The 27080-nt window shown below is 43.2% G+C and overlaps 1 protein-coding gene across 1 annotated transcript in view; it reads right to left on the bottom strand.

The window, feature by feature from the left end:
- PKHD1 (PKHD1 ciliary IPT domain containing fibrocystin/polyductin) overlaps positions 1-27080 on the bottom strand; it is a 235370-nt gene that overhangs the window by 144107 nt on the left and 64183 nt on the right. Inside the window, exons 37-38 of the mRNA XM_023924235.2 lie at positions 12400-12550; positions 1300-1512 (exon numbers count right to left, since the gene is read on the bottom strand). Of these exons, the coding sequence (XP_023780003.2) occupies positions 1300-1512; positions 12400-12550 (364 nt within the window). The remainder of the gene's footprint in view (positions 1-1299; positions 1513-12399; positions 12551-27080) is intronic.

Below are 27080 nucleotides of genomic sequence, written 5' to 3'. Positions count from 1 at the left end.
CAAAGCCATTTTACTGAAATTATTGAAGCCTTTTACAGGCAGTAAATAATTGAGCCTTGCTGTGTCTCAATGAAGGGGTCAAGAGCACATGGCATGGTGCTGAGGTGCAGCCCCACCTCTCCTGCCCCTGCCAGGAGCTCCTTCCCCGTCCCTGCTCGTCTCTCCTGAGTCAGAAAAGCCTCTGTTCACTGACTCCTCTCCAAAGCCGACCTCTCCTGACCTTGCTCAGCTCCTGTGAGCTGGCAGGATGATGGCACAGAGGCACAGCTCACTCCCTGCCTGTGCTCAGATGGTGCCCTCGGTGCCTGACATCATTTTTGACCCAGAGCCACAGGTCCCTGTGCTCAGACAGCAACATTTCCTGTAGGGCACGGGGTGGAAGTTCAAGACCTGCTGGAGGGTGTGAACGCCTTCCAACAGGAAAGCTGTCAACACACAAATAGGAGGAAGGGAGATGAGACATTCAGGTGGGTTTTTTCTCTTTTTTTTTCCTTTTTCTCCTCCTCTATGAGATTTAGAGCTTTTAAAAACAGCCCAGTAGAGAAGAACTTGAGAAATGTGCGTTGCACCAATGTTTTTAATCATGCTGAGTTTGGATTTAAATTCCACAGTCCAAACTCCTGCACCAAGAAATGGCCATTTTATACCCATATTTCATAGTATTCAAGAAAAGCTCCATATCTAAATTCTCCTATCCCACAAGATGAGAATGTTGTGGAGTTGTTGGAATGGGTCCAGAGGAGGCCATGAAGATGGGGCTGGAGCCCCTCTGCTCTGGAGCCAGGCTGGGAGAGCTGGGGGTGCTCACCTGGAGAAGAGAAGGATCCAGGGAGAGCTCAGAGCCCCTTGCAGGGCCTAAAGGGGCTCCAGGAGAGCTGGAGAGGGACTGGGGACAAGGGATGGAGGGACAGGACACAAGGAATGGCTTCCCACTGCCAGAGGACAGGGATGGATGGGATATTGGGAAGGAATTCTTGGCTGTGAGGGTGGGGAGGCCCTGGCACAGGGTGCCCAGAGAAGCTGTGGCTGCCCCTGGATCCCTGGGAGTGCCCAAGGCCAGGTTGGATGAGCCTTGGAGCAACCTGGGCTAGTGGAAGGTGTCACTGTCCATGGACAGGGGGCTGGAACTAGATGGCCTTTACGGTCTCTTTCAACCCAGTGCATTCTATGAGAACCATGACCAAAGTTTTGACAACTTATTTTTCTTCTAAAAACATTTTTTGGAGGTTTTTTTTGTTTGTTTTTTTTTTCTGTTTTTCATTTGTCCTTTGCTTTTGACAACAAAAGAAATGTACTCACCATGAATGGAAAGGGTCCCATTCCTGACTGCCAGGAATTTGACTCCATATGGAAATAAAGGTGGAGAATGGAGGCTTCCATAGAGATAGATGTGTGCTGTGTGATGGAAAGGGGCCTCAGAGGATCCCACCCTGAGCTCTCCTCCATCAGACACCAGGATGTAATGAGCATGCAGTTCTACAGGTCCTGGTCCAGTAAACAGGAGTTTGCCACCTGAAGATAAGAGAAGAACAAAATATGATCATGTATTCACTCAGTCATTCTCTCACAGTCAAAGGAACGGTAAGAAGTAGGTAAACAAAGGGATTTGCAATAAAATTACGAAATTAAGTCTAAAATGTTATTGCATTCTGTGAAATTTCCACCTTGTTTTTTATTTCTCTGTATGGATTTATCAACACTTTACAGACCTGGTTAATCCAGTCCATTTTTTGATTCTACAACAGTCTGCATTCCTGAACTTGAGCAAGGCCAGTCAGCCTGGGCAGACACGCCAACCACAGCTGAAGGAAGCTGTGTTTGGAAAATCCCAGTTCTAACTGACTAAGTCACTTAATGTTGAAAAGGGATATTCCTACTTAATTTGTATTATGTTACTTTTTAGGTTACAAACTACTTGTGACTGGCAAAGGGGAGAGGAAAACTGCTTTGGAACATAAGAACTGGCAACTTGTTTAGATCAGTGGTTGATTTATTCCTGCAAACTCTTCCAGCTGTTGTTCAAAACCAGATGCTTCCAAATACAGTGTGAGACGCATCCCCCTCTTAGCTGCCTGTGGGTTGATCTCCCCATCCCATAAAAACCTAATTTTAATCCCTAATTAGAGGTTAGCTTCACCTCAAAGCATAAGGTTTCCACTCCTTGCCAACATTTTCCTCCTACTGACTATTACACAGAGAATCACACACACAGTTATTAGTATAACTGGATAAGATTTGCCAGTAATAAAGAACTGGTCTTTGGAATCCTTGTGATATTTGGTCTCAACAACTTCTTGAAGCAACGAATTCTGTGGGTGAAATGCACAGTGCATGAAAAACCATTCCCACCCTTTTGTTTTTTACTCAAGCTCTTCAGTTCTGTCAAATGCCTCCCTTGTTCTGGTGAGCTGGAAATCCCAGTCTGTCACCTCAGGATGGTTTATTCCATATCTCCTTCCATATTTCCTCTCCTGTGAAGGACGCTGTCACTTTCCTCATAATGGATGTGGACAGAGTGGGCTCTCATTCCTTTTGTCACACTGCACATGGGACATGCCTTCCTAGGGCAATCCAGTGTTTCCCAGGAGAGAGTAGGGAAATTCCCAAAGTCTGGAACCTTCACACCTGTTTCAAAGGGTCTGCCACGCTGGGTTTGTGTGAAGTAGCTGATAACTGCACCAGCTCTCCATGGCCAGTTTGCTGCTGGTGGAAGCAGCTTTTTAAGGGTGGTCTCTCTACCTACCACCCAGTGGGCTCTCCTGCCTCACAAATTCTTCCCTCTGAGGGTGGGGAGGTCCTGACATAGGTTTCCCAGACAAGCTGTGGCTGCTCCACTCAGAAAGTGCTAAAGACCAGGCTGGATGGGGCTGGGAGCAATGTGGGATAGAGGAAAGTGTCTGTGCCTGTGGCAGGGGGTGGTGCAAGATGTTCAGATGATCTTTAAGGTCCCTTCCAACCCAAACCATTCCATGATTCCATGATAACACTACCAATCCTTAGCAAGAAGGGAGATCAGACATCTGGGTTAATTGCAGTATTTAGGCAAAAAAAGAAAAAAAAAAAAGAGAAAACTTCTAATATAAAGCTGATTAAGTACTATTTTGATCATTGCTCACCATTGCTCATATTCTGCTTATCCTGATTTCCTTTTTTATTCTCACATGGAGGGGCTTTCCTTGTTTCATTGATTTCTTGAGCTTATAACAAAGTCTTATAACTTAGTCCTCATTTCTTAGGCTTATTAAAAAAGCAGTATTTGAACAGGGACCACCCATTAAATATTTTCTTTCCAGATTTCATTGCTTTCCCCAGCTTTTTACATAACTTTTTACAGAATATGCTTAATAGAAGAAAGAGATAAATCTCACATTGTCTTTCTTATAACCACTGGGAACCACAGGTTTGCTCTCACAAACACCAACTCTTCCATGTGTAAATTGTCTCTTTCCCTAGACATACTTTTCTATATGCAAATGTTTTAGTGTTGAGCCTTTGTATAGAGTTTTGCAAATTATACTGCATGGATTGTGATGAACCAGAACAAATTTCAACATGTTTCATGTAAAAAAACACAAGATATCTGATTCCAGCAGCAGTTTTAAAGCTCTTGAATGAGACTGGACCTGCTGATTTTAAGAATGTACTCTGAAAGAATATTTAATGTTTTCATTCTATTAACATTATTTGGCAATAAATGGACTGCTGGTCCATCTTCCTCTTGTGATATAATTTACCATTCTGTTCCTTCCCATACTGAGAAAAGAAATATTTATTAAATACTTTTGCCTTATAGCAGCAGTGTTAATAATTTTATCACCACAATCTATAAATGGAACTGTAAATCACTGTGATTTATTTCACTCCTAACATAAAAAAAGACATCTTCCCTAAGGTCTTTATTGACTTCCTATGCTCTGTTCTCAGTGAAATACAGTCATTTCTATTTCCACTTCTCTTCATACAATTTTTAATGAGTATTTTAATTGCTGCCATGCTGTACCACTGAAGCAGGAGGGCTGGTAGACAGTTGTCCTATCCTTTGATTGCAAAATCACAATTCTGTCTCATACAAGATTTCCCAATTTTCAGTCACGTATTTCCCATTCAAAATTTTCAAGCTGTTGATCAAAGATTTTCCATCTCTTTTGTGGATTTCAGAGTGTCTGAGAAGCTTGGATGCTGCTGACTGCTCTGTGTACATGTACAAGCAACAGTCCCACCACATCCCAGGAGCAGCAGGATTTCCAGCAGGATCAGTGAACACCTGGCCTGAAATTTTGAGCATTCCAGAGAGAAATCTGAGTCACTGAGGTTGAAAAAGACCTCTAAGATCACAGACCATTTGCTCAGCACTGCCAAGTCCACCACTAAACCATGTCTCCAAGCATCAGGTCCACACATTTTTGGAACACTTCCAGGGATGTCCTGAGAAGTTTGTTACACTTCTTGACCTTTCTTTCAGTAATGGAGTTCTTCCTAACGCCCAATTTAAACCTCCCCTGGTGCAACATGAACAAGAGAAGCCCTTATTTTAGGAAGGAATTCTTCCCTGTGAGAGTGGTGAGAAATTAGAACAGGTTGTCCAGAAAAGCTGTGGCTGCCCCATCCCTGGAATTGTTCAAGGCCAGCTTGGAGGGGCTTTAAGCACCCTGGTCTAGTTTAAGGTGTCCAGTCCACAGCAGGGAGGTTGGAACAAGATGGTTTTTAAAGTTCCTTCCAACCAAACCATTCTATGAGCGTGGGATTTGCCGTATGTGACTCTTTTTCTTTCTCTTAGAAGCAGCAGTCAGACACAAAATTTAACCCTGGGAAAGGGGCAGATCAGCTACACCCATGGGCACTCCACAACGCTGCTGTCCCCTGGATCTTTGCAAAGCTTCTGAAAACCTCCCAGGACAAATCCAAATGGTGTTCAGTCTTTGGGAGAAAATACAGTGGAAAAGTAAAGTTCAACTGCTGAGGATAAAAGAAGAGCAGCACCACAGAACTGTATTTCAGAACAGAAAACATTAGGAAGGACTCATTTAACCATTTATCAAGTCTATGTGTAAAACAAACTCTGGCCAAACTTACAAATTCTTCTGGCCAAAAATTGCATATTGTCCCTCTACACCTCTGTGGTTTTTGTTGGGTCAGAATAAATATACAGCTGCTGCTTTACAAGGTTGTCTTCTCTTTTTTTTAAAAAAAGAAAATAAAAGTTATGCTTCCTTCTTTTATTGCACTTGACCCCTTCTCTGAAAGCAGAAAGCAGGAATATTGCTCAACGGAGCCTTTGGCTGTGACCCTCAAATTGTTTGTTATGGCTGCACAGGAAAGCAAAGTCCTACACATGACCTTGAGGGTGATTTTATAAAAATCAATCAACCACTGTTATGATGGCCTCCCCACCAAGAAAAATAAATACAATTAAGCCCATAATCACTTCTGTACAGTAATGTGCAAATTCAATGGGTCTCTTTAGGTGGAGTGAGGGAGAGAGGGGAGAAATATGTTGAGGCTATTTGATACTTTGTGAGAACATCAGAAGCACTATTCTTCTCAATTAACCCAGCAATTAGCCTCCACCTCTGCATGAACAGAAAAGAAATCTTTCTTTATCTGTCTTTACAAAGGGGGAAAAAAAAGGAGGAAAAGAAAGAATAAAAACAACAAGGCAACTCCACATGTCCCACAGGAGGGAGAAGCAGCCAGACCAAATAATTAAAAAAAAAAAAAGGAATATTAAAGAAAACAAACTTAATAATAAGGAGGGAGGTTAAATCTGCTGAAAGAATAATTACAACACCACTGGTTTTGTTAAAAGAGATTTACCTCCTGAAGTCCCTGGGAAATGGTGGAGGACCTGCTCAAAAGTAAAGGATTTGGAAAGGGAATATATTAACAATTCTCTCTTTCATGTGTCCTGGACTCATGTAATGCCACAGCCCAGGTATCCAAAACATTAACTATGAAAAGAGCCTGCATCATGCACTTCTGAAAAATAAGAAAAAAATTTTAAAAAAAGAACAATGAAGTAGAAGATTGGGAAGACTGGAGTTTCTCCTTGCCTCTGTCAAGAAGATTCATACTTGCAGATATAACAGTTTATATCCCTTTTCAAAAACATCATTTTAAATTTAAAAAAAAAATCTAAAACAGATATACTCATAATAAACAAAAGCAATATTACTATCTTCCTCTAGGTTGTGATGTAGATTGTTTTAGATATTTCCTGAAATCTGAGGGAAGCAAAGTCCCCATTACAAAGTACACCTTTTGCATGGAGACATTTTCTATTATCACCTTTTGAGGCCACACTTTGCATTCACTGTCAATATAAGTATATCTTATATAATAATATATTTCATAATGGACAGTTCACTAGGGAGATGGGATAAAAGTAACATATTTATATTTAGTTCAACTTCAGATATTCAGTTCCACTTTAAATTTGATTTTATTCTTTATGTAAAGCTGAAAAGCCAGCAAACTACAAGAGGAGTGCTGGATAGTCTCAAGACGTTTTTTTATTTTTTTTTAATAATCAGGTGGTAGAAGAGTATCAACAAAATGTTCTTATATATCACTACTGTGTCATAACCTTCAGCTAGCAGGAAACTTCCTCTCTGTGGAAGGGGATCTGCAGATTGAAATTTTATCCTCTCACCTGGGCTGCCTCTTCCCATCACAGTGCAGGGAAGATCTGCTCTGGTGGCTCCATGACCAGGAGTAACTCAGCCCCACAGGTCCAGCTTGCTCTTACCAGCTCCTCTCACTTGCTGTTTCTCAACAAAGCCACAGAATTCCCCATCAGACAGCCTCAGGCTCAGAAGTTCCTGGCCAGCATCCCTGAGTGGCAAACAGCAGGATGCCTCCACCAGAGCTGGAACTGCTTTGCCTGACCCTGTAAAGAAGGCTTTAGTGTGCTGGCAGCCCCCTTCCTGCTCATTCTCCTGCTCCAAGGGTGTCCCTGGTAGGGCCTCCAAACAAGGAAAAAAAAACCCAAAGCATCTAAAATCTTGCTGAGCACAGAAAGAAAAATATAGAATTAATGTGCTTTAGAAAAGACAATTAATTATTTCGTAGATCAGTCACCTGCAGCCTGTTGACATGCTCACAGGACATTCCAATGAGCCATGAAAGTTGTTTGCACCTTGGACCATGGATGAATGAAATGCAAAGGGGAATTGTGTTGTATTGGCCCCATCCAAAAGGCTGCTCAAACCAAGAGTCCAAAATCCATCCTGCACCTCCCTTAAAATGTTCCTCCACATTCAAAGCACACAGGTACAGATTAGCTCCGTGTTTCCACCAGGACATCACTAACACACTCAAAAGTTAAGCTTGTATTCCAGCATTTTTTTGGATGGAGGCCTTAATCCCTCCCTGGGAGAGGAATCAGCAGCTGCTTCACTACTCTCAGACAAAATTCATCTCCCCAGCCTGACAAGCCTTTGTTTTTTGGCTTGCTGTGCTCACAGCCATCTGTTCAGATGGCACGTGCTCCCTTGGAAACTGATCAGCCTCTTCCCTTAGAACTCAGGAGACAAGTAAAAGGCAATTCCAATCAGCATCCCAGGAGGTGCTGCCATAGATGTATCTTCTTCAAAGAAATCTTTCTGTTTCTTCAGCTCTTAAGGGGCCCCTGAGATACTTAGCAACACCTGGATGGATTTGGAAAAGGAGAGCTGACTGGGTGGGGAAGAGGTGCAGACACTCCAGGGTGTCTTCTAGCACATCTGACATCATCTAACTGAGGAGCTTCCAGCTTCACCTTCCTCGTGGTGGCATCCACCACACCACCCAGAGAAGTGTAATGAGAACAAAGGTCCTTGGGCAGTCATTTCAAGTCCCCAGGTGACAGACATTCCTTAGGTTCACATTTGGAAGTTCTCCCCTGTGAGGGTGGGCAGGCCCTGGCACAGGGTGTCCAGAGAAGCTGGGGCTGCCCCTGGATCCCTGGAAGTGTCCAAGGGCAGGTTGGACAGGGCTTGGAGCAGCCTGGGATGTCCCTGTCCATGGCAGGGGGTGGAATAGGATGAGGTTTAGGGTCCATTCCAACCCAAACCATCCTGTGATTCTGTGACTCCCTCCTTCCATGACAGTGATTAGAGGAAAGAGATGGTGCTGCCTGGGCTTTCTTCTCAGTCTTTGCCAAAGCTGTGCTCAGTTCCCTGGCCAGGATTGGCTTCCACAGATCTGCTCACTCTGAAACATCCCACAGGGGTCCCAGGAGCTGCTGGAGTTGCAGCAAATCAATTTAATTGGCAAGTGAGAGTCCTGGGAGTCCAAAGTACATCCTGTAAGCCCATGTGAAACACGAAGACAAAAGAAAAATGCAGCTCACACCCAAACATGAACCAGGGTTAGCAGCTTGGGGAGGATCTGAAAAGACATGCTACAAATTCAGGGCCTTAAAACCCTTCCTCCAGGAATGTCCACATCTGTGAGTTGCACTCTACTGAATAACACTGGATCCCTGCAGAAAAATACACTGAAAAATAAAGAACTGATGCCTTTCAGAGTTTTTCATTAAAACAGAGAGGATTTTAAAGCTCTGAGACTAATTATTGAAGGCTCACCGTAACAATGTAGGAAAATATCATGCAGTGACAGAGAGAAATAGAGCCGACTTTTCTTCCTTTTAAATCTCAATTAAAAAATACATTGGATGAAATTTCCCATTAGCTGGTACTATTTGTACATCCCATGTTCTTTCTTTAATTAAAAAACATGCTTATTGCAATACTGCCAGAATCACTTTTACGGTATTTTAATTGTAATGTCTCTGCCTGATTAAAAAAAGAAAATATGAACTGGAAACTGCTTAAAAAAAAAAAAAAGAAAAAAAGTATCACAATGCATATCCCATATGGATTGATCAAAATGGCACAGAAAACACCATAACAAGTACAAGTTCCAACTGTGCCTACTGACAAGGGATTTAAAAATTAGTTTAAAGACTGGTTGATGCCATAGAGAAGAAAACACAGGGAAACACTTTTTCATTCTTTCAGTGAATTAAAACCCAATCTTTATCAGCAGTAACTGAAGCACAGTTTATTTGACAACTATTGAAATAGTGTATCAGTGAATATTTGATGCTTGTTGCTAATAGCATCAAAGAGGAGGAGAAAACAAGCAAAATCAATATCTTTGTTCTCCCCACTCCTAGATTTACTCACAGGATCCATTCTGGCCAAAGTCAAAATGTGGATTACAAGAAACTTAAGATATTCACAGAATCAGAGAATCAAAGGAAAACTGCACATGGCACTCAGTGCTCTGGTATAGGTGATGTGGTGGTATTTGGTCAAAGGCTGGACTCCATGATCTTGGAGGTCTTTTCCAACTTAAATGATTCTTTAAGTGAAAATGAATATTTTACAGGGCAAAGATCAAAGCAATCTTCCCCCTTATGCCTGCAAGGCTTCCTCAAAACTGCCTTTGCAAGGGCAACTGCAACGGTGGGGATCTTCAATTCCACTGAGGTGTACTCGGAGTGCCACCCCAAAATTCATCTCCAAGGAACTCCTGAAAGACCAGACACATTTTTGTTTGTTTTGTTGTTTTTTTTTGTCTCCAGACCTCCCTAGACCACCATAATTTCAAAGGCAACAACACATGTCTGAGGTATCCACTCATCGAACACAAAGTTCCTCCATTGTAAGCCCTGTGCAAAGGAAATTTCCATCTGTCCTGGGTTAGCATAAATATTTCCATACTTGTGATGCTGGGATTACAAAAACAACTGCAATCTGCTGAACATACAGAATTATCCAGTCTGTCTATCTTGTATCTCTTCCCCAATCAGTCTTGTCTGAGCTGCTCCACAGCCTGGCTATTAAACTTTCCACTCTCGATAGCCACATGTTCATGCTCTGCTTGTTGAGGAGGACAAATAAACTGCTGAGCCCTTGTGGAACTGAGCAGAACACAGCTGCCTAATCCTATCTTTCTATTTTTTTGGCCTCCATATCTTCTGCCCAGACAGTCTGGTCATTCCCAGAATCACTGTATGTTTGGGGCTGTAAATATGACCAAAGAAGGGTCAGTTTAAAGCTGAACGTGAGGTTGATGTCCTTGTTCTAACACTCTTTAAGTAATTCCTGCAATGTTAAAATCACCAAAAGGAGACAACACAGGGGCAGTATTCAAAATCCTCATGGTGTCTCAAAAAAGGGAGGATTTCAAGAAATGGGCCTGTAAACGTGCTGGGTTTGTTGGATACAGCCCCAGAAAATGGACAGTGTAGCAGCAGTGGATTCAGTGGTGTCACAGCATTTTTCCATCCACAAAACCTTGTATTTTCAGCTTTAGAGTGCACAGCCAGCCTGATGCTGAGTCATGAAAGTCAAAGGGAGCAGAGCTACAATTTAATCCCATTCTCCAGCTCCAACTAAGAAAAGCTCTCCAGGTAGAATGGGAATGGGACGTTTCAATTGAAGCAGATATTTACACCGACCTTAGGGGTTAAGGGTTTACTGCCATGCCCATCTTGCACCTGGGGAAAGTGGTGGATTATTTGATGTGCTCATGGAGTTGGTAGTTACTGCTCTGAGGGATCACCTGTGATTCTGTTTGACTTGGGTGTCTGTAATTCCTGAGATGAACAGGTCTTTGTTGATGTGTGTTTCTATCAACACAGGAGCCTAAACAACTCCCCTGAGCAGGACAGCTTAAAAAAGGGGAAGGAAAGATAAATCTCAGCCTCATTTCAAAGTAGATCTCAGCATGTCTTGATTCCAAATCTAACCAAGGTTACACAGCCAGAGAACTTGTGGTAGTGCTGGTGGATGCAACAGGCAACTTCACAAAGCTCAGATAAAAAATTCCTGCAGGTTATAATTCTAAAATGTTTTGTCCCTTTGTTTGGCATGTAACAATGGAGAACATAATCACATCTAGAATATTCTAATGCTGCTTTTCTAACTGAATTGACATTATAAACCAGGCTTCTTGGAAAACACAATAAAGAGGAGGAATGATTTGAATGTCAGATGAGCCAAAGCCATAAAGATACTACTCCAGACTTCATGAAATTCAATCAGAGCTCTGGTAGCTTCATGAGGGCTGACTCATAGATCAAATGAGCCTTTGAATAGGTCCAAAGTTCAGAGGGTTCCTGCTCCAATATTTTGCCCCAATTCTTCACAAAGTCAGCAAATAAGTTCCAAAATCTTCATCCAGATTTGCAGGCAAAAGAAATCTGGTGTTCTGACTTGTCTCCTCTAAAGTATGGCATAATCACAATGAGATTAAAAAGACTCTTGAATCACTGATTTAGAATTTTCACTGGGGAAAAAAATTGTACCAAAGTGTTTCACCTTTTTTTTAATCAAAGTTGATTTTTAATCTTGTTTTTAAATAGGAATGAAGTCTTTTGTAGCAGTTCTTGAAAACCTCAGAGCCTAGACTGAGCAAGTTCAATCATTTCTGGAAATGTTCTCATGATAGGGATAAATTTACAAACTTTTTTCTTTATATAACTACCATTCAAATTTAAAATAAAATATAATTGTCAAATGCATGAGTTTTACCATCATCTCAATGAAAAACTAGTACCTTTAATATCATTTTAGTATGGAAGCAATTTTACCAGCAACAATCCTGGTCTTTAAACATATAAAATATCCTTTTTCATTATAAAAAATATCCTTATTCATTTTTTGAGCTCTATTTCAGTGGTGGCTTAACTTTGAGCAAGCAACTTCACCAGCACAACTCATTCCCTCAATACCAGGCATGCATACAGCAGTTTCCACAATCAAGACCTAACTTCCAGGGGGGAAGATTTCTGGCATGAAATTACAAGTCCTTTAAATTCTTACTTTGAACCCTCACCCACAGAGACATGTGTGTCTCAGTCTTATTCTGGGTCTATGTACAGGTACATAAACCCAGCAAATCCAGGATTTCCCACCAGAACTGTCCTCAGTTTTTTACTTACTGTCCATCAGCTGTACTCTAGGATTTGGGATTATCTATTGCATTTGATAGTTGTGACCTGAAATTCTATAATGCCAATAATTTTGTAAAGGTGTTTGCGACACACCTGCCCCAAAGATGCCAAACAGAACAGAGCAGATTTTTGTTACTAGTGATGCCATTATCACTGAACACTGCTCAGGACAGCAGAAATTTTTATAGGTTGGGGGAAAAAAAAAGGAAAAAAAAAAGGTCTTTTTGCTTATGTTTTCATTATGCCTCAAACAGCATAAACAATTCCTTCCACACACAGAATATTTAAATTCTTGCCCTGTCCCACATCACTGCCCCCTTGCATCTGCTGGGAGCAGGCTCAGCCTGCACAACCAGGTGTCTCCTGCTGGAGCTGGGGAGCGGAAGGAGAGATCAGAGCCATGAAAAGCCCCATCCCTGGAGGAGGAAGGGCACCGAACCCCCCCTCCTGCAGACCTTTGACTTGCAGCAGGTTGAGGATGCTCGTGGTGGTCCCCAAGAGCAGGGTCCGACCTTCTTCTATCGTGACGTTATCGCCATCTCGCGGCTGGTGGCCAGCAGGCCAGCTGGAGTCCTCGTCCCACCGGCCACACAACTGGAGGGCAAGCTGGAAAGAGAAAGATCCAGAGAAGTTCAAAGCTCTCTCCTTCCCACCTTTCAGGAGCCCAGGTAGCTCAGAGCACAGCGGAGGAGATGCCAGTGAGGTGTCCAGTGTGGCACTGGCATCTCCTCCGCTGTGCTCTGGGCAATCTGACTTCCACAGGGACCCTGTGTAAGGCAAAGGAATAGAAGGATTTTGGCATTGGAGAGGCTCTTGGCCTTCAGGAGTGCCTGTCACAGTTTGGGGGTTGCCCCTTGTCTCGTTCTGGTCTGGGGATCGAGGGATTTGCTGCAGGTCTGGCTGCAGAGCGACCCCAGGTTTCCTGGTGTGTGTCTCTCTCTGCCTCCTGAGAAGCAGAACTGCACTGCTGTTTCCTGGCAATGTCATAGAAAATAGCCTGAAGAGCTTAGAATTAAAACACCCTGCTGGATGGGCAGTAGTTTGCTTTAGAGGGTTTTTTTTTGGTTTTTTTTTTTTTTTTCCAAGGGCTCTCCTGTTGCTCATCCTCATTTAGACAGACATTCCTTCTCTCAAATACCTTTTAGCTTCCTCAGCTTATCTGGTGTTATTATTGTCTCTTCTTTGAGGGTGAGCACAGCAATTCCAAATAAAGCCCTGAATAACTTGGAAACTGCTATTAGACTGACTCATGACATGCAGTAGCAAAACGATGCCAGAGTTTAAAGGTTCCTCCTCACCTCTAAACTTCAAGCACGTACTTTGTAGTGAAGGTTTTATAGAATCACAAAATTGTTTGGGTTGGAACTGTTTCATTTCATCCCCCTGCCATGGGCAGTGACACCTCCCACTAGACCAGGTTGTTTAGGGCCCTGAGGGTGAATTTCTTGAAGAAGGTGTGAATATTTTTGCCTGGACATGTGTGCACAAGCGTGGATATAGAAATCCAAAATATATTATTTGGTCTCATATGTGAACCAGCAAGAACATCCTCAATCCATCTGAGGCTGGGGGGGAACCAGACATGGAAATGTTTGTGGTCCTCACTGGGCTGTGCTAATCCAAAACAGCAGTGGAAAGAAAAACCTCAAGACAAAAGCAAAACAGAGTTACTCCATTTTCAAGCAGAGCACATCGGGTGCATTAAAGCTTTTGCTAGGGAGCTGCAGTTGAGGTGAGTCAATAATGGGAGTGTTATGATCGTTGTTCTCTTTTACTGCGCTGTTCTCAGGTTTAGTTTTATGTGTCTGATGTTTTATAGAGTATTTCCCATAGCTCTGTAGCTGAGCCACCTGCTCCAGTGGAAGGTGTCCCTGCCCATGGACCTTCAGATGAGCTTTAAGGTCTTTCCAACCCAAACCCCTCTGTCATTGTTCAATTCGAATTATTTACACCAGGGAACGAGTGATGGTTCCCAGAATAAATGAAACAACTGGTTGATATCCACCCTGGCTGGATGCTGGGATTTTCTACAATCCATTCCATGATTTCTCTACAAAGGGAATTAACTTGGTTCAGTTCAGACTGAAGCCTGGGACTGCATTAACACACAGGCAGTGAAAAATTCTTGGGAGATAAAACTCTGGTGTCAGAGGAAGTGAATCACTTCATCATCAAAAAAGTAAAATTATTACATAGTTGCTAAGTGTAGTAGGACAAGTTTAATTTTCATTAGTTGTAAACATATATATATATATATATATATATATATATATATATTTCAGAGATTTCAGACAAATTTCCAGCTGAAAGGATAGATGCCTTTACCACTATCTTCCCAGAGAGGCTGTGAATTACTCTTCATTGACAATGCTATGAAGCAGGTTGTATAAAATATACAACAGATCCACTGAAAAACAGCTAATTAAACTTGTTTTTATCTCAGAGGAGGGTACAGTTCATAGAAAACTGCATACATTGATTATCAAGCCAACTGTAGCATAAAATTACAAATTCCATGAATTCCTGTCTGGCACAAATGCTGCCAATGCCACCAGCACAGCACTGGGGGAGGCAGCTGTGAAATGGTGGGATCCAGAGGAACATTTGGTTGAGGAGGTTTGCTGAATGCCTTTGAGTCACTCTGACCCTCTGAAATCACCTAGAACCTTCCCAGCACCTCTAATGGGCAAGCAAGGCTGTAAGGAATGTACCAGACCTTGCTAGCACTTAGTGAGCTGTTGATAGAAGCCCTGCAAGAGTTAAGAAGAATAAATGCCTTGTCTGAAATTGACCTTTTTATTTTTCTTTTAAGATGGTAAATAAGGATTTCTAGCTAGAAAACACTCTAGCTCTCAATTAAAGCTTCTCTCTACCTAGCATCAGTGCTTGAGCTTGATTGGTGCTGTCGCCTCTTAGAGGACTCAAATATCTGTTCAGTTCTACCAAAACCACTTGGCACAAAAATCTCAGTGTTCATCTGTGACAGTGGAATCACAGAATCACAGGATGGTTTGGGTTGGAAGTTAAAGATCACCTCGTTCCATCCCCTGCCATGGGCAGGGACACCTTCCACTACCCCAGGCTGCTCCAAGCCCCGTCCAGCCTGGCCTTGGACACTTCCAGGGATCCAGGGGCAGCCACAGCTTCTCTGGGGACCCTGTGCCAGGGCCTCCCCATCCTCACAGAGGGAGAAAATCTGTTAATCATGGCCATAAAATTCTCTGGTTTCCCACACAGTCCATACCTAAAAGTTTCCAGTGACAAATGCCTGGCTTAGTGCACTGTCATGTGCACCACCTGCCTGTGTGTCTTCCAAGTGATTTCTGATTTGTACTTCTTCTTTATAAATAAAATTAATTGTTTAATTAGCTAATAACATAAGACCAAGAGCTGTTTTTAATCACTGGTACTATCTTTGCATTACCACAGGGAGAATAAATCCAAAAAAATCTGTTTTAGGAGGAGAAAAGGGGGTTTGCTAAAGGAACATACTTTAAATTACCGCAGCACAGAGGAATGTACTGCGGGGTTAGAGGGAAGGCAGCTCTGTAGGGATTGAGGAAAGACATCAAACAATTTTGTTGTGACTCTCCTCTTGCAGTCCTGCACCTTCCTGAAGATGAAAGAGCACCTCCTTAAGATCTTTGAGAGAAGAGGGGGTGGTCTAATGCAAGTTTTGTGAAAGGGACACCTGCCCTGAACCAGCAGTACGATTTTCCTCGACTTAGTGAATCCCATATGATTATCCTCCCTGATTTCTGGGAGAAAAGTACTGTGCAATCTCCATCTGCAACAGAATTCTTAAGTTCCTCCGCTGAAGGCTGGTGGTGTTTATATCCAGTTCCATTTAAACAGTCCATGGTAGAATGTCATGAACTAATACACAAACTGCACATCACTGATTACACGGGGAAGGTGGCAGTGCCACAACACCACTCTCACTAGTCCTTTTCAGACAAGCAAAACTCTTCCTTTTTCTCATTTTTCCCCTACCTGACACCCTGTATTTGGCCTCTGGAGTTTAATTGAAATACTTCTCAGTAAGCCTGAAGAGCAGCAGCAGCTGCAGGTGCCAGGGTGGTGGCTGAGTGCCCACCCCACGTGTGCTTGTTGGATGAACCAGAAGGAACCTGCAGAGCCAAGGAAAGCTGTGTCTCAGCCACTGGTGCTGGGCATTTTTCTCCTGTGCTTTTTCCAGCTTCAGGAGGAATGGCAGGGAGCTGGAAAGTCAGGCTGGGAGAGAGAGAAGCTGGCATAAAACGAGCCCTGAGCTGTGAAGCTGAAGCTGGCTGGCAGCAGCTGCTGCAGTGAGATGGCAGCTCCATGCTCTGGCTTCAGTGTGTACCAGAGCTGGAAAGATGATTTGGAGGAAACAGAGCTTATGAGACCATAACATCTCTGCAGCCATCTGTGTCACTGTCAGAGCTCACACTTGAACGTGGCCAGTTTCAATGAGGTTTAACAGGAGAGGCAAGACAACAAAGATGCTGCAATCCTGAAAGGTTGGTGACAATCAACTGGTAAATTGGAGCATGAGTCTCTTCTGGTTGTATATTTTATACAAGGTATTGAGTTAAATAAACAATTATAACCTGAACTGAACATGTAAAATCATCTCCCAGTCTATTGCAGGATGTGCCCTCACATCATATATCCATAGGAAACCCACACTGGCAACATTTCACATTTTGAATCCAGACAGCAAACAGCATTAACCCAGTAGGGAGCCAAACCTGCAAAATAGGGGCAGAAACCTCCTGTGGGTGGGAAATCACAAGTACCCTAAAAAACCCCAGTTGTTTTTCCTGGGGCACCAAAGAGCAGAAAGAGCTGGGAAGGGATCTGACCCGAAAATTCAATGAATACAGTCCTGCAAGTGATTTCCAGCTCTGACATCCATTTGGAAAGTGTCATGCACAGAGCAAATTTTATTTGCTAGGGAAAGGTTTGTTATTCCAGAGGGAATTTGGGCACTGGAATAGGCACCCCAGGTAAGAGCCCCACGTTCAAAAGCATTTGGACAAAGCTCTCAGGCCACATAATGGGATTTTTGGGGTGTCCTGTGAGGACACCTCAATGATTCTTGTGGGTCCCTTCCAACTCAGAATATTCTGGGATTCTGTGCACAACTCACATCAAGCCCAAACCTTGTGTACCAGGCCCATAGCTTGTTATAACACAGGTTAATTTTGGGGGGCATCAACTCCTTCCCAATCATATCCTCAAAATAATTAATTGAATTATGTAAAAGTAAAATAACATTTTTGTAGCATACAATAAAAGACACACAATCTCTTTGCAATTCAGCATCTCACCCCCTTTCCTGCCTACTGCACTTTTCCTCTTTTTTTTTTTTTTTTCCAGGCAGATTTCTTTCCATTTTATGTGTTTTAGATGCTGCTGTTGTCAGCCAGACTGGCACTGCCTTTCTGTCAGACTTTGGGGACACAGTCTCAGAATCAGTTTGTCAGCTTGTGCCCATGACTACCAGGGCTCAGAAACAGCAGCAGTGACTGCAACAACTGAATAAATAACTGTGAAAAACTTTCATTTCCACCCAGGCTGGTAAACAATTCACAAACAAGACGGATACCAAAATGCAGTATTAAGGCTTTAAAGAGTTGACAAACTCCTGTTTAGACACACAATAGATAATTTGATCACTCTTTGGGATAACTTAACAATTTCTCTAGTTAAGTGGGGTTTGTTTAGAGTACAGTCCCCAAAAAAAGACTGCAACAGCAAGTACAGGCAGAAAGATAAGAGCTTTCATCCTCTCATCAGAAAACAAATTTTAAAACCAAGAAGCAGTGAGGTAGTTAAACACAGACCCTGCTTCCTGCTGTGCTCACTATTCTCCCTTCTTCCCTAGATTTTAAGGAGAAATTCTTTACTGTGAGGCACTGGCTCAGGTTTCCTAGAGGAGCTGTGGCTGCCCCATCCATGGACATGTCCAAGGCCAGGCTGGACAGGGCTTGGAGCAGCCTGGGACAGTGGAAGGTGTCCCTGCCCTTGGAAAGGGTTTTGAAAGAATATGTTCTTTGATGTCACTCCCAACCCACACCATCCCATGACTGCAGGCTGTGGGTTCCAGCTGAGGGTTACCTGTGACATGGGCACAGGGAGAAACCTGAGGGTAGGAGGGTTTCCCCACCCCCAGTTTTATCCTTTCCCCCAGACCCAGCTGACGGGACAGGGATCACAGTGTGGTTCCTGCAATCCTGAAGTTTCCCCTGTGCCATCAGCGAGCACATCCATGAATGAACAAAGGTTTGGAGTGCTGCCCACGCAGCAGAGACTGACACCCACGAGAGCAGCCTTTCCTTGGAGCTGACAGATTGCCATTTAACCAGCAAGTACAGAGAGCAAGTGTTCCTGTCCTCAGTCACCACAGAGAGACAAGGTTAACATTCCAAGTGATGGAGTGCAGCGCAGATTTCCCCACGCCACAGACCCAGGACTCCACACCACATTTGAAAACACTTTAATTTCAGTGATGGATACAGGGGAGCTCGCTTTCCAGGCTGTGAACTCTTAGCAGCTCCTCAGTTTAATACATCATGAAAAGATTTACGCCCCCTCACCCAACTCCCATCCACCTGAAGGGAAGAAAAACATACATTTGGAGGAGACAAAAGAGGAAGGGGGGTATTTTATTATACTAGATGTCTTTTACAAGGGAAGTATTTTCAGCCATCTGCTCTAATTATTCCTCCTGTATTGGCCACCATCTTCATGCAACAATAGAAATAATTATCTCCTCAAGGGCAGAAAAAAAATATTTACAGAAACAAACAAAAGTTGATTATCTTTAGCTCCTAGGGAAAAAAAGAAACAAGCTACTTCTTAATGAAGGAGCAATTAGGAAGGTGGGTAGAACATCTATAATTAAACCAGACAAATTGGTGCAGGCTCCTCCCTCCTACACATACTTGAAAGGGATGCAAATGCAAGTTATTTGCTACAGTCAGTAGAATTAACAAGCAAAATGCTGCCCAGTGCCCAAAGAAGCTGAACCTGTCTCTTGGCATCATTCCCTGCCTCTCCTGCTTTTCACACCTCTAACCTTTTGCCAAAGTAACTGAAATACACTCACCACAACTGTAAAGCTATGGAATTTCAATTGGCATGGGGAGGTCTTCCTCTGTGTAACAGCATCCCCAAGACAATTACAGCATTCTCATTCATCCTGGTGGTTAAGAGCAGCCTCCTGCCTGCACTGCACCACTCAGTGTAAAAGTGCTTTTACTCTATAAACCAAAACCAGAGCACTTTTGCAACTGTCTTTTCACTCCCTGCAGTGTATAAGGATTTTTCTCACTGAGAGAATGAAGGCATATATACAGCTTTGTGGGAAAGATGGAATGGGGCCATCCCAAAGAGAACAGAAAATATCTTATGCTGTGGAAAAAACAAGTGTAAAGCAGCAAAAAAAAAAAGAAAATAATAAAACAAAATTAAAAGAATTCTCTCCACTAAGAGAAAAAACACAATGCCTCATTTTTTAGACAAATATATGAATTTTGACTTCCAGAAAGAAATTAGTAAAATTTAATTCTATGTGCTATGAAATCAATGAATGGCCAGACTGAAGCTGCTGATCAGGGAAGTGGTGGGATCATCCCTGGAAGTGTTCAAAAAACACAAAGATGTGACACTTGGGGGCATGGCTTAGTGCTGGAGCTGGCAGTGCTGGGGGAATGGTTGGACCTGATGATCTTGGAGATCTTTTCTAATGGAAAATTATTCTATGATTTTTAAGGCTGAATTTCCCAAGGATTCTTCAGGAAGTCTCAGGACAGAAGGTGTCACCTAATGCTCATTACAGGTGCAAACACCAACCAGGAAAGAGCTGCAAACCAGCACACTGGGAACACTTCTTTAGGCAAACCCTGACCCACCTCCTTTCCAAAAAAGCCATTAAAAAAATTTTTTAAAAATATAAAAAAATAAAAAAGACAAACCAGAAATTAATAATTGTCATTATTTGTAGGGTTTCTCCTGACAATCCAGCAATTCCAGAGAAGCTGTCTTCAAATATTTAAGTAGCCTGTACTGAGTTTCTTAGGAAATCACAGTGCCAAAGTAGCCTAGTATATCCTAAAATGTGTTCAGCAACACCATAAAAGACTTTTATTCATGTGCACATCCCTTCAGTGTTCCAAATTTTTCATTGATTGAGGCATTTCCAAGCTGGATGTGAGGGAGAAGAAAGTGAGAGAGAAAGGAGAACCCCTGGAAAAGTTTGAAATGGAAAATCTCTCATCCTCTCAATGAAAGCATCACATTCAACTTCATCACTTCGATTCCATAGAAGCATGGAATATCCAGAGTTGGAAGGGTGCCACAAAGATCACTGAGTCCAATTTCTGGACCTGCTCAGGACACCCCAAAAATCTCATCCCTGGGTAACCTGATCAGACACTGGTAACAAAACTGGGAAACAAATGTAGAGAGACAACGGGACTATCTTATTCAGGTTTCTGAAATAAATGCATATATTATATATATATATATATATATATATATATATATATATATATATATTTATATAATGTATATATAAATAAATGTAAAAGTTCTGAAATAAACTGCAGAAATTGTGGTGCTCAACTCACAAATCACTAAGGAAGTAGCCTTAGACACACTCAAAAAACAAACAAATAAATAACAACCCTCCAGAACAAAAACAAATAAACAAAACCAACAAAAGCAACAAAAACAAAAGCAGGAGAAGGCAAGGTATGTAGAGAACTATACACTGTGAAAAAATTAATCATTTATGACAAAAGATAACATTATCCCCAGGAAGACTGGAAGGAACTGTAGCTATGAATAAACCAAGGATGGAAACAAGCAGAACAATTCTGAATATACCTGTGTGGAGAGACTGGAACAGAAATAGTAGAGAGAGCAAGTTCAGTTTTCCTGTATGACTTAGCATTCCTGACATGACTGCCTGGGACAGAACAAGCCAGGAACACAACCCAACAAACCATTTCCAAGGCCACAAGGTGATATTTTTATCACAATCTGCATCATCTACTGCTGTGTAACTTCTCATTACCCACTCTTCCAGCTTTAAAATGCAGGTGGGATTATTCCATCTTCAATTACTCCCAAAAGCATTGATGCAGCAAGGATCAGGGCTGGGTTCATGGCTGGACATGTGATGCACTGTCCAATATCTTTATTTCTAACTGAGACTTAGCTTGTATCCCTAGTTAAAAAGAAAGTAGTATTTTTCCCTTTTTCTTATTTAATTTTAGCTGTCCTGCAGAAATCTCTCTGACTTCTGTTGAGTTGCACAGGCACAAGAAGGGAAGAATCTGGCTGGGCATTTTCTCTATGGGACTGATGAATGACTCTAGTCTCTACCAAACTATTAGAGGATAAATCTGTTTACACACAAAAAATTGACCTGGGCTGGTGAGGTGGGACTAGAACCAGGAAACTGGCATGTCCCAGAGGTAAAAATACATTTGCAGCCAAGAGCATTAGTAACTCAAGACCATAAACAAGCCACAACATCATTAATTACTCAGACAGGGGCAGCTGCAGAAGCAGTGAGAAGACCCAAAAGCCAACTGTAAATAGTTCATAGAGCTGATTAGTTCAGGAAAAAAATGAGTGGCCATTTTTGGAGGTCAAAGGCCATGGCAAAAGTCAGTCTCAAGCCAGTCTGTAACTGGACAATGGCATGAGAAACAGCTTAATGCCTGTTTAAAAAAAAATAAATAACTAAAAAAAACCAGCAAAGCCACTTAGAAAATAACCACAAAAAAAAAAAAAAAAGGCATGTTCAGCAGGGGAGTAATCACTGCAGTTTTGAAGCACAGAAGGTAAGGCTCCTTGCTCCAGAAGTATTTAATTAAGGACACGGAGGATTAGTTAAATCTAATGGTGCTTTTATAGGGAGGGTACTGAAAAGGCATCACTGTTGTCAGGGGGGCTTATCCCAGATATAGATGAGCCATCTTTGCACACACAGAAAACAAAACTCACCCAAACTCCATGTAAAATACCAGGTAATGGAGGGATATGAGCCATCAATCCACTCCATAATTAAACAAACCATGAGACCTCTGGGAAGGTCTCTTTGCCACACTCACACAAGGACCAAAGTGTTGTTCTTGGGTCTCTCAGGGTCATGGTGGGAAAATGAGCCTAAAATCAGAAATCTCAGTTTCAAATATTAAAGAAAACACCCCGGGAAGCAGAGGTGCTGTCTTGAAGCACATGAAGAGGTTTTTTTCATGGAATGTGTATTTCTGCCTGGTAACTCCTCCCCAAAGTTCATTTACAGCATGATATCCAGAGACAGATTATTTACTGCAGTGGAAATTATCCTAGTGCAGAGTTTTAAGCCCAACTTGCTGAAAATCCTGTGAGTGTAAACACATTAAGGAATTCAGTGCAACCTTCCAGTTTAGATACAGCAGGACTAGTTCTCCTTTCCAGAGCACTGTTAGAGGGCACACATAATTTACACATCTCTCTAAACCAGCCATTTCACAAAGTACAGAGGCTTCTGAGACAAATTAAAACCAGCAATTTAATGGTAATGAGAAAATTACAGCATCAAGTTGTTTACACAAGCAGGATAACCAAGCCTGGTGACTGTAGCAGCCTTTGCACTGTGCAAATATTGTCTCCCAATTGAATGATCTTGAGTTACACTAACTAATCTGAGAGCAAATATTGCAAATGCAAAGATTAGCTCAATAATTTGCTTACCAACTGCAGGAAAAGTAACCAAATGATGTCCTTATGTGTCAGCGAGCAGGATTTCTGAATGGGTGCTATAGTAAATGGGGTGGGAGGAGTGAGGCTCATCCACCCTAACAGTGCCAGAGAGAGCTGATGATGGTTATTTTTTATCAGTCAGGAAGATAAACAGAATCACAGAGCAGTTTGGGATGGAAGGGACCTCTGGAGATTGTCTAGTCCTACCCCTGCCAAGGCAGGGTCACCCAGAGCAGGTGGCACAGGAACACCTCCAGGTGGGTTTGGAATGTCTCCAGAGAGGGAACTCCACACCCTCCCTCAGCAGCTGTTCCAGTGCTCTGCCACCCTCAGTGTAAACAAGTTCTTCCTCAATCTGAGGTGGAACTCCTTGTGCTTCAGAACCCCTTGCAAGAGTCCCAAGTCAGCTGTGAAGGTCAGAGCACCGGTGTGGGATCCAGCTGACTTTCCTACAGCTTCCATGGAAGCATGGGGAACACAGATGAGCTACACAAACCATCTCCTCTGCAAACCTGGCTCGCAGGGGGCTTGCAGGGATTTCCCAGGCAGACTGAAAAGTGCTTGGAAGAGGGCAAACTGTGTGTAGGTTACAGCTTGGTCTGCCCTATGCATAAAATACAGCAACCAGACAGCAAAGCCACACAATCCAAGGACAGACACTGATGCTGCCTTAACTGCGTCCACATCTCCTCAGCCAAACGTCAGGGCCATTGGTTATGAGTGGCACAACCACCTACCCGGGGTAGGATCTGATGCAGAGCAGCAGCTTTCATAATTATCACTGCATCACAGGGATAATTGCAGGGGGAATGAGGTGTAAAGGGTTTGGCCAGCAGGAGAGGCACAGTCACTTCTCTAAGGTGCATCACAGAATGGGAATGGTTTGTGTTGGAAGAGTCCTTAAAGTGCATCCTGTTCCACCCCTTGCCATGGGCAGAGACACTTTCCACTATCCCAGGTTGCTCCAAGCTCCATCCAACCTGGCCTTGGTCACTTCCAGGGACTGGACAGTGACAGATACTCCGGGAAACCTGTGCTTCATCACCCTTTAGTGAAGAATTTATTCACAGTATTTGATGTAAAAATATTTTTATCATAAGGCACAGGTTTAATTAACCCTTGTCCTATTACTCCATGCCTTTGTGAAAAGTCCCTCTCCAGCCTTCCTCTAAGCCCCCTTTAAGTCTTGAAAAAATCATTTCCTCTCAGGCTGTGCTACAGGGATGCAGCATTTGGGACTCCCAGCAGCCACCAAGACTGTCCTGCTCCTGGAGAAGTGAGCAGCAGCGTCTTGTGCTGGCATCTGACTTCTGCAACAGGGACAATCCTGCACCTGCCCCTCAGGTAGGGAATCTCACCCTGCACAGCTGATATTTCAGTAATGTGAGCTTTTGGAGCAGCTCCTCCCAAGCTGTGAGCTTTCAGAGCCCGCTCCCAAACCCGGTGTCCTGCTCAGCTTTAGCACATCCACGACATGCTGCCCTCAGCCTATCTGTGTGCATTATCTGCCGCCCTAATGTATCGTCTGCTGAACCACAGCATCATTACAGGTAAGTGCTCAGGTTTAAATGCAAACATAATTGCATAATGTGGTACAGCCAGGAAGAATTATGCAGGAAATAGAGCCAGCTCCATCTGATAGTGCAATCTGACTGGAACGCCGGCCCTTCGCATCAAGCGCGCAGCCCAGATGGGGCAACCGAGAATAAAAATGCTTCGTGGTATCTTTATTGTCATCATCAAAAACACTTATCTGCCACAGAGGTAAAAAGGTGAAGATGGGGCTCACACAGGTCACAGAAGCAACAGGGTGTCACCAGGTTTTTGGGGCTAGGAAGATGTCACACCCCAGCAAAGGCCGCCTTTGCCCCGTCACTCCAAGCTGAATTTGCCAGTTCCTAATGGGAATCTGAGCACTGAGTGGCATTTAGAACACTGGGAACATCCATGCCATTTTCCTGCAGTCAGGGGTGTCTCTTAAACTGTGATAAATCCAGGTAAAGCCTCCCACCCTACTCTGCAAGGATCTGCACAAAGAGGGGAGAACATTCCCAGCACAAGACACCTTTGAAATGAGAACATGTCTGCAGCAGATATGTTCACTTTAATGCATTTATTTTATGTAGCAAAAATTACAACTCATTCTCGATGGAACAGAGCTTCCATCTACTTAATTTTAACTTTTTTCAGTAGTTTGAGCTCACAGTGGCACATGATAGATGATTTCAGGGGTGCAGACAGCCCCACAACAGAAGCCAGAAGGCAGCTGAAGTTAATTTAGTGCACTTTGAGCCACTTGCCCTGAATGACAATGCCTCCACTGAAGAGAGCATCACACATGTCATAGGACAGTAACCACTCTTGTCATTTCAGGAGATCTTAGCCCAAGCCTCATTCAAATCAGACAAGATGAGAGCCTATGGTGAGAGAGAACCTCTCCACCAACACACCGCCCTCTGAACTGAGAAGCCTTTGAGCTGAAAGCACAAACTGCTGCTGTTTGAGCTGTAAAGACATCCCTCTGTCTGTAACATGGCTGTAACAGCTCATCTTTGTTGGGGATGCAGATGCCCTGCAATAAACACTCCATGGCCTTCACTCTCTGCCCCCCACACACACGCTTGTCTGCCTGTTAATCATTTGGCAGGATGGAAAACCCAGAGTCCTTCTACCCAAGGATCCTGCTGGCACATCCTGACCCCAGTATCTGGATGGATTCAAGTGATAAAGGATGCAGATGTGTGCTGAGTAATATTCCAAGGGTGAAGGTTTTGGAGAGTTGGGTACCATCCTAGTGCACACACACAAAAGGGGATGAAGGTAAAAGTGGAGATGCCAGCTATCACCACCTGGAGAAACTCACCCAGAATTGTTACCCATGATACCTGTATTCAAATCCTTCATGTGTCTGACCACCCAGAAACTCTCTCTTCCAGACCTGAAATTGAACATTGCTTTGGGGCCATGCCAGTGACCAGCATCTTCCGTCCTTTCAGCATGGAAAAAACTCCATTTCTGCAACACTGTCTCGGCCATCTCAGCTTTGAAGGCACATTTTTTTAGCTCAGTGGCTCCATCCTGTGACTTACCCCAATAGGGCTCCCAAAAAGTCACTGCAGAACAACACCTGGCTGTCCAACTTCTTCTGAACCAATCCATTTCAGAGAACCATGCAATCACAGACTGGTTTGGGCAAAAAAGGACCTTAAAGACCATTTAGATCTAACTCTCTGGCAGAGGAAGGGACACCTTCCACTAGAGCAGGTTGCCCCAAGCCCTATTCAATCTGGTGTTGAACATTTCAAGGGATGGCCAAAGCTTCTCTAGCAACCTGTGCCAGGGTCTTCCCACCCACACAGGGAAGGATTTCTCCCAGATATCTTACCTAAATCTACCACAGAATGGGCTGTGCTGCCTCACTGTGCCTGCTCGCTGTGCCTGCCCTCCTGGGTTTGCTGGTGAGCTCAGGGAAAAGCTCCCCTCAACACTGAAATCAAAAATCACATCTTCTTCTCACCAAACACAGGTGAAGGCAGCAGGAAAAACTGCAAATAGAGGTGAATTAGAGAATGAAAGAGCAAGAGAGTGCGTGTGGAAGAGGGAGCACTGCCACCCCTAAGTGGGTGAAGCTGAGCCTGACCCTTGATCAGAATCCCAGAGCCAGAGAAGATGTGTGAAAGCAGGAAAATAAATCAATAAGCAAAACAGCAATCTCTTTCCTCAATTTTATTTGAGGAAGTTCAAATTTACACAGCTCATCTCAAACTGTCTTTGGCTAAAATCACCCCTAACGAGCTCTGACATTTGAAATTTAGCTGAATATGGGCTAACAGCTCCCAGCCCTCCACCACCCAGCGAGCTGACTGGGAATATTTTGTTAAAGTCATAAATGGGGCTAAACTGAGCTTTATTGAGAAGACCCAGAGTTCAGGGGTGTTTATAACACCCACTTCACCTGACGCTTCCCTGCCCTGGCACGTCTGCTTTTCCTCACGGGGACCACAGAGCTCTCAGTCCCCTCCTCTCCTCCACAGTGTAATTATTTGCTGATTTTTACGAGGTCCCCTTACGATCCCTTAATGAAGTCCTTTGCTCTGCAGCAATTCAGGAGGACAGATTGGACACGAGGGGCTTCCACTTAGGGAGCTGCCAATCAGGGGGTGGTACCCAGCATTAGGGAGCAGTTGTTAAGCCAGTCTATCACCGGCTATTACAGGCTCATCATGAAAACAGCTTGCTTTTACTGGCAACCACATCGAATTAACCCTTTCCTTAGAGACAGGGGGAAGCCTCGAGTAGATTCATTGCTGCAAAGAGCTCTGGTTTTCCCTCCTGCTACAGCAATTATTTAAGTTATTAACAAACATTCTCTGAACTGAAATCTTCCTAC

The sequence above is a fragment of the Cyanistes caeruleus genome, chromosome 2, assembly GCF_971803275.1.
Source record: "Cyanistes caeruleus chromosome 2, bCyaCae1.hap1.1, whole genome shotgun sequence".
Lineage (NCBI taxonomy): Eukaryota > Metazoa > Chordata > Aves > Passeriformes > Paridae > Cyanistes > Cyanistes caeruleus.
The sequence above is the reverse complement of the archived record's forward strand: the minus strand, read 5'-3'. Positions and strand labels throughout refer to the sequence as shown.